The sequence below is a fragment of the Anomaloglossus baeobatrachus genome, chromosome 2 (assembly GCF_048569485.1).
Source record: "Anomaloglossus baeobatrachus isolate aAnoBae1 chromosome 2, aAnoBae1.hap1, whole genome shotgun sequence".
NCBI classification, from domain to species: domain Eukaryota; kingdom Metazoa; phylum Chordata; class Amphibia; order Anura; family Aromobatidae; genus Anomaloglossus; species Anomaloglossus baeobatrachus.
The window spans coordinates 794820794-794830811 of record NC_134354.1 but is presented as its reverse complement, the minus strand read 5'-3'; the positions used below and the strand labels follow the sequence as shown (position 1 = coordinate 794830811).

The 10018-nt window shown below is 57.5% G+C and overlaps 1 protein-coding gene across 1 annotated transcript in view; it reads right to left on the bottom strand.

Moving 5' to 3' along the window:
• Positions 1 to 10018, bottom strand: part of STIM1 (stromal interaction molecule 1) — a 56535-nt gene that overhangs the window by 6637 nt on the left and 39880 nt on the right. The window contains 2 exon segments of the mRNA XM_075334035.1: positions 8583 to 8698; positions 9086 to 9197. Of these exon segments, the coding sequence (XP_075190150.1) occupies positions 8583 to 8698; positions 9086 to 9197 (228 nt within the window).

Below are 10018 nucleotides of genomic sequence, written 5' to 3'. Positions count from 1 at the left end.
GAGGGAAGGGGGGCGGTCAGGGGGGTGGAGGGGGGGCAGATCTGGACCCGGACCCTGAACTTACACAGATATCCCCCCCCCAGTTATCGCCCCGGGGGGGGGGGGGGGTCACCAACCTCTGCAGGAGACAATTCAAACAGAGGAAACGTGTACACAGCAGCAACTGCACCAGGAGGACAAATGGGGTCCGCACTGTCCGATCACAGGCGCAACCGGAACGCAGCTCAGCCTGCAGAAACCCCCCAATCACATAACGACCCCAGGACCCCCCAACACAACGACCCCAGAACACCCTGTGAGGTAAATCCGGAGATATGACGATAAATCATGATATTCAAGTTATGTCAGGAAGCCCTCTCCTGGTGTCACACCCCCTTTCCTTCACACAACTCCTTCAATCAGAAAATTTACCACAGGGATAAACGGTTTGTTTAGCAGATAGGTGTCAAAGGAACTGGTCTGTGTTCCACTTACACCTCCAACAGCCATCTCCTCTGATATGGAGATTAGATGACTTGGGAACAATGGACGCAGGATGACCCCCTGCCGTCACCCTGTAACAAGAGTTGTATCTCATTATAAGGCTATGGAACTATCCAGACAGAACGACTCCAGTAAAAAATGGTTCATATCTCGCAAGCCATATTTCCGATAAATATGGCAACCATAAAAATGGTGTCTCCGCATGCGGACGATGCTGGCACACCCTTTTTATGGGAGCAGGACCTGGGGAAATACCCCAGGCGTGATATCAGCCAATGGGGAACTAGTAGACAAGTCATGAGTCCTCTCGTTCTGTAGCTAAATTCATAACGGTCACAATGAGAGCGTTGGCGTCTGCCTACGACGCTCCCAGGCCAAGTTATGGCCCATATTCCATGTTGTGGATTGTCCATAACTCCAGCCAGGGGTGGAGCAGTGCTCCCTCTGAGGTCACTAAGGTAGGAGGGGACCTGGATTTGCCCAGGTTGATAACCCTACTTCGGCCATTTTCCAGTGTTCTTTCGCCGGGGGTCACGTGTAGGAAACATCTGTGGGAAGGATCCTAGAAACCTGGTCTACAGCGCCCCCCTGTGGCCAGACGCACAAGGTAACTGCTGGAACTGTGTATGCCTGTTTGTAAACCATGCTTTATCTGTAACTGTACTCTGACATATGTATATTCTGTAGATTCCCTATTGTATATATTGTAGTTTCTAGTGTGCTTTAGGCTGATTAAATTATATAATTAATCTTGGGCTGTTCTGTTATCTCGATCTTGAATCCCACGTCTGTGTGTTCGGCTAATAGTTACCGTGAAGCGGTTGGTGGCAGCGAGTTGTGCCAAGGATTATTGTGGGGAGGCCAGTGAGATTTGGGGAGGTTTTATATATTCCGCCCGCGAAGGTCGGGGGAATATATACCCTACTCTCACCGGGGACCCTTCAATAATCGGCATAAGTAGTATAGCGGCCTCCTTGCTTATTGTCGGGCAATTCCATAATTGGCCTGACTATAAGAGGGGCGCTAGAGAGCGCGTCACGTGCTCTGTCTGTCGGTCGGGAGGTATAAAGGAGGGGTGACCCCCACTTGTTACCCCCCGATTGTGACGTACTGGTAGCCAGCGCGGGGGATTTCTGAGTGACCCCCCCCGGTGGTTTGTGACATATTGGTGGCATAGCGGTGGGATCGAGATAATAGTGTGTGTGAGTGTGAGACCCATACTCCCAGACACTAAAGACTGCCTGCAGCAGCTGTGGCTGCTGGGGTCTTCAGACTAGCTCAACACTAGAGTGTCAGAGTGCAGATACTGTAAGGTGTGTGGGTGCATCAGGTGTCAGTTCTGTGTCAGTGACCAAAGTCTGCAACAATGGCTGAGAGCACCAGGAGCAAAGCCAAAGGAATGGCCGATGCTCAGGCCAGAGACGATGAGGAGGTTGTCCACGAGTCCTCCAGGAGCTCGACGCCAGAAAACCGTTCTGCAGAGGGACAGCGCACAACCTGGCAATTATGGACAAGATGAGGAGCAGCTCACCCAAGGGTCCTCAACGAGCCAGATGCCAGCCCTCCGCTCTGCAATGGACAGTGAATCACCAGGCTCCGCAGCGGGCCGCAGATCACCACGTGCCATTCCACCGAGCCTGGGAGGCTCGGATAGCCTTCTTCAAATGGCTATGGCCCTTCTCCAGGCTGGAGACCAGGAGGGCTACAAGGAACTCCTGGCAGAGCGCAGGGCAGAGCGGCAGGCAGCGCGTGAAGAGCGCCAGGCAGAGCGTGAGGCTGCGGAGCGACGGCAACAGGCAGAGCGTGACCTCCGGCTGCAGCTAGCTCAGCTCCGGCCCTCATCAGCCACACGTGACCTTCAAGACACCAAACTTCCAAAGGTCCGTGTTGAGGACTTCCCAGTGCTGGAGAAGGATGGAGACTTGGACTCTTTCTTGACTGCTTTTGAACGGACTTGCCTGCAGCACCATCTGGACAAGGACCAGTGGGCCAAATACCTGACCCCCCGTTTAAGGGGTAAGGCCCTGGATATCCTTGGGGACTTGCCTACTGAGGCAGATCAGGGCTACGACACCATCAAGCGGGCCCTGATCCAACAGTACAACCTCACTCCAGAGTCCTACCGCAAGAAGTTCCGGAGCCTACAGAAGGGACCAAAGGACTCCTGGGCTGACCACCGGCGGGCACTTGCCCGAGCTGCCGACCACTGGACCCAAGGCCTGCAGCTTTCCACCGGACCGGAGATCCTGGACTTGTTCATCACGGAGCAACTCTTGTGGAACTGCCCTGAGGATCTCCGCCAGTTCATCCGAGACCAGAAGCCAAAGGGGTCCACGGCTACAGCTGCCCTGGCCGATGACTACACCAACAATCGGGCTCCTGAGGCCAGGAGAGCAGCCACCAGCAGCACCTGGAGAGGGGGTAAGATGAACTCTGCGACTGCCCCACCTGCCCCTAGACTGCAGGGGGTGTCCCCCTCACCTCCCCTCTCCAGGCCCGTGGCAGAACCAAGACGGTGCCACCAGTGCAACTTACCTGGACACTTCAAGGCCATGTGCCCTCAGCGTCCCAAGGCCCCGGCTCCGTCCCCGTCCCAAGGGCCGCCCAAGGTGTATTGTGTGGGTGGGGGGTGGTGGTAGGTCCCTGGACAGCTTCCAACCTGTCACCGTCGGCCAGTCTGTGACCATAGGACTGCGAGACAGCGCCTCGGAGGTGACTCTGGTGCGGCCTGAGATGGTGTCCCCCCAAGACTTGATACCTGGAAAAACCCTCGCTGTCTCCGGGATTGGAGGCATTGACCCGGCGCTGCCTGTTGCTGGCATTTATGTGGACTGGGGCGCAGGGCGAGGGGTGAGGGAGGTAGGGGTAACTGATCGGATCCCTGCAAACGTGCTACTTGGGACAGATTTGGGGCAGATAACCTCCCAGTTTGGGCCCCCCCCAAGGGCTGAACCTTCAGCCAGTACTGACATGCCTCCGGACAATGTTGATGTGTTATCTATGAATGATGTAAGGGAGGAGGGAGTGAGCTCTGATTTTTCTGCTTGCACAGACACAGCTGCAGCTGTGACAGGGGAGGGGGTCAGAGAAAGGTGTGACCATGCCTCTACAAGTGATCAGCCAGTGAGCTGGGATCTGCTGCCCTCTGCAGGGATAAGCAGAGAGCAGGGTGCTGCAGGGGGAGGACCAGTGTGTGGGGTGGGGGCTACCACAGCAAATGTGGGGTCCCCAGAGATTTCACAGCGGGGTTCTGTTGCTGCAGGGGGGGAACAGGCAGGTGAGATTGGGGCCGGTCCAGGAGCGGAAGTGCTCCCAGGTAAGATCTCGGTACATGGTTCCCCCACAACCGGGGTGTCAGGAAGCCAGGTAGGTCTGCCTGAACCGGCGACTTGGTCAGGAACGGAGGAGGAGCAGGCACGACCCACGGTCGCAGTGGCTGTGGCCGCTGTCTACCCCGCAGTGGGAGTGCTGGAAGCCAAGGGGCCTCCCGGAGGTCCGATAGCTCTTCCCCTTCTGACCAAGTGGCAGCCGAGTCAGGTGGAGGCCAGGACACAGGTCCCGGGGGTACTGACCGAAGATGTGACAGTCTCGTCGATTCTGGCCACATCTAGTCAGGGGTTTCAGGCAGCGTTAGAAGCTGACGACAGCCTGAAAGCTCTTAAGGAGGCAGGCGGCACAGCCTCCCTCGGACTCGGACCCGGAGCGAGTGGTCTGGGACCAAGGACGGCTGTACCGGGTCACGGTCCAGCAGGGTTCACCGGAGGCGTGGCCCAGGGACCGACAGTTGGTGGTACCCTATCCGTTCCGGACGGAGTTGTTGCGGATCGCACATGAGATTCCGATGGCCGGACACCTAGGGATCGCTAAGACCAAGGCCAGGTTAAACCAGCATTTCTACTGGCCAAAAATGGGGGCCGATGTGGCTGCCTACTGCCGTTCGTGTGAAACCTGTCAGAGTGGGGAAGGCGGGGCCACACCCCAAAGCCCCACTGGTATCTCTGCCCATCATCGATGAGCCTTTCAGGAGGGTGGCTGTGGATCTGGTCGGCCCGCTGGCCATCCCCAGCAGCTCCGGGAAACGCTTCATACTGACGGTAGTGGACTATGCCACCCGGTACCCAGAGCAGTGGCCTTGTCGTCCATTCGGGCTGACAAGGTGGCCACCGCATTGCTGGAGATTTTCTCCCGAGTGGGTTTTCCCCAGGAAATGCTCACTGACCGGGGGACCCAATTCATGTCCCAGCTGATGGAGGCCCTCTGTAAGCAAGTCCAGGTGCGACATCTGGTGGCCAGCCCGTACCATCCACAGACTAATGGCCTGTGCGAGCGGTTCAATGGCACCTTAAAGCAGATGGCTTAAGATGTTGGTCGACTCCCATGGGCGTGACTGGGAGCGGTATCTCCCACACCTGTTATTTTGCTTACCGGGAGGTTCCACAGGCCTCAACAGGATTCTCACCGTTTGAGCTCCTGTACGGGCGACGTGTGCGGGGCCCCCTGGCTCTGGTGAAAGAGGCTTGGGAAGGGGATTTGGCCACCCCTGGAGTGTCGGTTATCGAGTATGTCATGCGCTTTCCGGGACAAAATGCAGGCCTTGACGCAACTGGTACACGACAATATGGCTCAAGCCCAGGCCGATCAGAAGCGTTGGTACGACCAGAACGCTTGTGAGAGGACCTACCCAAGTGGGGTCAAAAGGTGTGGGTACTGGTCCCCGTACCACAGGACAAGCTTCAGGCAGCCTGGGAAGGCCCATACCTCGTGTACCAGCAGCTCAACCCTGTGACGTACCTGGTCACCCTGGACCCTGCCCGTGGAAGGCGGAAGCCCTTCCATGTGAACATGATGAAGGCACATCATGAGCGGGAGGCATGTGCACTCCCTGTGTGCAACCTGCCCGAGAAGGGAGAAGCGGAAACCCTCTTGGATATGCTAGCCCAGGTTAGGGCAGGCGGATCCATTGAGGATGTGGAGGTTGGCCACCAGCTCTTGGAGGACCAACGGTCCCAGCTGTGGGCCACCCTACACCCCTTCCGGGGGTTGTTTACCAACCAGCCCGGAAGGACTGACTTGGCTGTCCATCACGTGGACACTGGGGATCATCCCCCGATCCGGCGTTCAGCATATCGGGTTTCCCTGGAGGTGCAGCAACACATGCGCCAGGAGATTGACGAGATGCTGAAGCTGGGGGTGATCCAGGCATCCAACAGCGCTTGGGCCTCACCTGTAGTCCCTCGTCCCTAAGAAGGACCGAACCACTCGGTTCTGCGTGGACTAACAGGGGGCTCAATGCTGTCACAGTCGCCGATGCGTACCCAATGCCACGCATCGATGACCTGCTCGATCAGTTGGCCGGGCTCAGTACCTGACCATCATGGATCTGAGCCGGGGATATTGGCAGATCCCCCTGACTCGCAAGGCCAGGGAACGCTCTGCCTTTATTACCCCATTTGGACTGTACGAGTCCACGGTGATGCCATTCGGGATGAGGAATGCCCCTGCCACTTTCCAGCGGATGGTCAACACCCTGCTCAAGGGACTTGAAGGGTACGCGGCCGCGTACCTGGATGACATTGCCGTCTTCAGTCCCACCTGGGAGGACCACCTAGAGCATCTAGCACAGGTGCTCAGGCGGATCCACCAGGCAGGTTTGACCATCAAGCCGGGAAAGTGTCAGCTGGCCATGAGCGAGGTCCAGTACCTCGGTCACCGGGTAGGCGGGAGAACACTGAAGCCCGAGCCTGAGAAAGTGGAGGCCATCGCGTCCTGGCCCACCCCCAGGACCAAGAAGCAGGTGATGTCCTTCTTGGGGACCGCTGGGTACTATAGGAGGTTTGTTCCATGCTATAGTAGCCTGGCAAAGCCCTTGACGGACCTCACCAAGAAGAAGCTGCCCTCTGCAGTCGATTGGACAATGGACTGCGAGACAGCCTTCCGGGCCCTAAAGGACGCCCTGTCCAGCCCGCCCGTGCTACAGGCAGCCGACATTCACGCGGCCGTTTGTAGTACAGACCGACGCCAGTGACTTCGGCCTCGGTGCAGTGCTCAGCCAGGTGGACTCTGCGAGCCAAGAGCACCCAGTCTTGTACCTGAGCAGAAGCGTGTTACCAAGGGAAGTGGCCTATTCCACGATGGAAAAGGAGTGCCTGGCCATAGTGTGGGCCCCTGCAGCGTCTGCAACCCTATCTATACGGGCGCCACTTCATCGTGGAGACGGACCACAATCCCCTCAGCTGGTTGCACACCGTCTCTGGGACGAATGGCAGGTTGTTGCGATGGAGCCTGGCGCTCCAGCAATACAACTTCACCATTCGACACAAAAGGGGCCGTGACCACGGTAACGCAGACGGGCTGTCCCGACAAGGAGAGGGTCGCGGACGGGCGCACGGGGGAACACCGGAGTGTGCTGCCCCCTAGCGCCTCAAAAGGGGGGAGGGTGTGAGGTAAATCCGGAGATATGACGATAAATCATGATATTCAAGTTGTCAGGAAGCCCTCTCCTGGTGTCACCCCCCCTTTCCTTCACACAACTCCTTCAATCAGAAAATTTACCACAGGGATAAACGGTTTGTTTAGCAGATAGGTGTCAAAGGAACTGGTCTGTGTTCCACTTACACCTCCAACAGCCATCTCCTCTGATATGGAGATTAGATGACTTGGGAACAATGGACGCAGGATGACCCCCTGCCGTCACCCTGTAACAAGAGTTGTATCTCATTATAAGGCTATGGAACTATCCAGACAGAACGACTCCAGTAAAAAATGGTTCATATCTCGCAAGCCATATTTCCGATAAATATGGCAACCATAAAAATGGTGTCTCCGCATGCGGACGATGCTGGCACACCCTTTTTATGGGAGCAGGACCTGGGGAAATACCCCAGGCGTGATATCAGCCAATGGGGAACTAGTAGACAAGTCATGAGTCCTCTCGTTCTGTAGCTAAATTCATAACGGTCACAATGAGAGCGTTGGCGTCTGCCTACGACGCTCCCAGGCCAAGTTATGGCCATATCCCCTGTTGTGGATATTGTCCATAACTCCAGCCAGGGGGTGGAGCAGTGCTCCCTCTGAGGTCACTAAGGTAGGAGGGGACCTGGATTTGCCCAGGTTGATAACCCTACTTCGGCATTTTCCAGTGTTCTTTTGCCGGGGGTCACGTGTAGGAAACATCTGTGGGAAGGATCCTAGAAACCTGGTCTACAGCGCCCCCCTGTGGCCAGACGCACAAGGTAACTGCTGGAACTGTGTATGCCTGTTTGTAACCCATGCTTTGATTGTAACTGTACTCTGACATATGTATATTCTGTAGATTCCCTATTGTATATATTGTAGTTTTCTAGTGTGCTTTAGGCGATTATATTATATAATTAATCTTGGGCTGTTCTGTTATCTCGATCTTGAATCCCACGTCTGTGTTGTTCGGCTAATAGTTACCGTGAAGCGGTTGGTGGCAGCGAGTTGTGCCAAGGATTATTGTGGGGAGGCCAGTGAGATTTGGGGAGGTTTTATATATTCCGCCCGCGGAGGTCGGGGGAATATATACCTTACTCTCACCGGGGACCCTTCAATAATCGGCATAAGTAGTATAGCGGCCTCCTTGCTTATTGTCGGGCAATTCCATAATTGGCCTGACTATAAGAGGGGCGCTAGAGAGCGCGTCACGTGCTCTGTCTGTCGGTCGGGAGGTATAAAGGAGGGGTGACCCCCCACTTGTTACCCCCCGATTGTGACGTACTGGTAGCCAGCGCGGGGGATTTCTGAGTGACCCCCCCGGTGGTTCGTGACAACTTCCCCCCCCACACACATCACACAACGACCCCAGGACAGACAGACAGACAGACAGACAGACAGACACACAACCCCAGGACCCCCCCCTCCCCACACACAACAACCCCAGAACCTCCCCACACACATAACGACCCCAGGACCCCCCCCACACACACACACAACGACCCCAGGACCCCCCCCACACATCACATAACAACCCCCCCACACATCACATAACGACCCCAGGACCCCCCCCATCACAGAGTGCAGCTCCTCCGCTCATACACATGTTGCCCCCTAGCAGCGGCCCCCCGGCGGGTCACTCACACAGCGGGGGGTCCCGAACAGCACGGTGTCCAGAGCCTTGAGCTGCAGCTTCTGGCGGTGGCTGCGGTCCGTCATCTTCAGCAGTGCGCCCGTCATGGTCGCATTCGCCACCGCTAACCTGAGACACAGAAGATAAGGTCAGTGAGGACAGAGCCGCGAGCGCAGCACCGCAAGCACCGACACCGTCCACCCAGTCACTGCCCCAGCCGCTCACTATCCTGTCACCACGGAGACCGGCGCCAGGCACCGCTGCTGCACACCGCTGGGTAATTACCGGGAGGAAGCGAGTGCCGGCGGAGACCGTGGACATCACCAGGGTGTTTACTGCACATACTCCTACATAAGGGGGGTCCCCGAGCACGGAGCAGGGCGGGATCCCCGATGTGTGGGGACGATCAGCAGATCCCAGGATCCCCCATGTGTTATTCCCGGGGTCCCCGCGTGGGGTTAATCGCTCTCCTGGCCGAGGAGGCTCCATATAGTAGAGGACATAGCGATCACTCACCGCGGCATGGCCGTCCCGCTCAGCTGCAGCTTCCGGAACGTCTCCTCGTACTGAGGAAGCTCCACATAAGTGATCAACCACTGGACCACCTCCTCCACCGTCCAATTATACACTGAGGAGAGGAGAGGGATCTGGTGAGAAGAGAGCGGGGGGAGGGGACACAGAGAGGAGAAGAGAGCGGGGGGAGGGGACACAGAGGAGAAGAGAGCGGGGGGAGGGGACACAGAGAGGAGAAGAGAGCGGGGGGAGGGGACACAGAGGAGAAGAGAGCAGGGGGAGGGGGACACAGGAGAAGAGAGCAGGGGGAGGGGACACAGAGAGGAGAAAGAGAGCAGGGGGAGGGGACACAGAGAGAGAAGAGAGCAGGGGGAGGGGACACAGAGAGGAGAAGAGAGCAGGGGGAGGGGACACAGAGGAGAAGAGAGCAGGGGGAGGGGACACAGGAGAAGAGAGCGGGGGGAGGGGACACAGAGAGGAGAAGAGAGCGGGGGGAGGGACACAGAGAGGAGAAGAGAGCGGGGGGAGGGGACAGAGGAGAAGAGAGCGGGGGGGAGGGGACACAGAGAGGAGAAGAGGAGCCGGGGGGAGGGGACACAGAGAGGAGAAGAGAGCGGGGGGAGGGGACACAGAGAGGAGAAGAGAGCGGGGGGAGGGGACACAGAGGAGAAGAGGAGCGGGGGAGGGGACACAGAGGAGAAGAGAGCAGGGGGAGGGGACACAGAGGAGAAGAGAGCGGGGGAGGGGACACAGAGAGGAGAAGAGAGCGGGGGAGACAGGAGGAGGAGAAGAGAGCGGGGGAGACAGGAGGAGGAGAAGAGAGCGGGGGAGACAGGAGGAGGAGAAGAGAGCGGGGGAGACAGGAGGAGGAGAAGAGAGCGGGGGAGACAGGAGGAGGAGAAGAGAGCGGGGGAGACAGGAGGAGGAGAAGAGAGC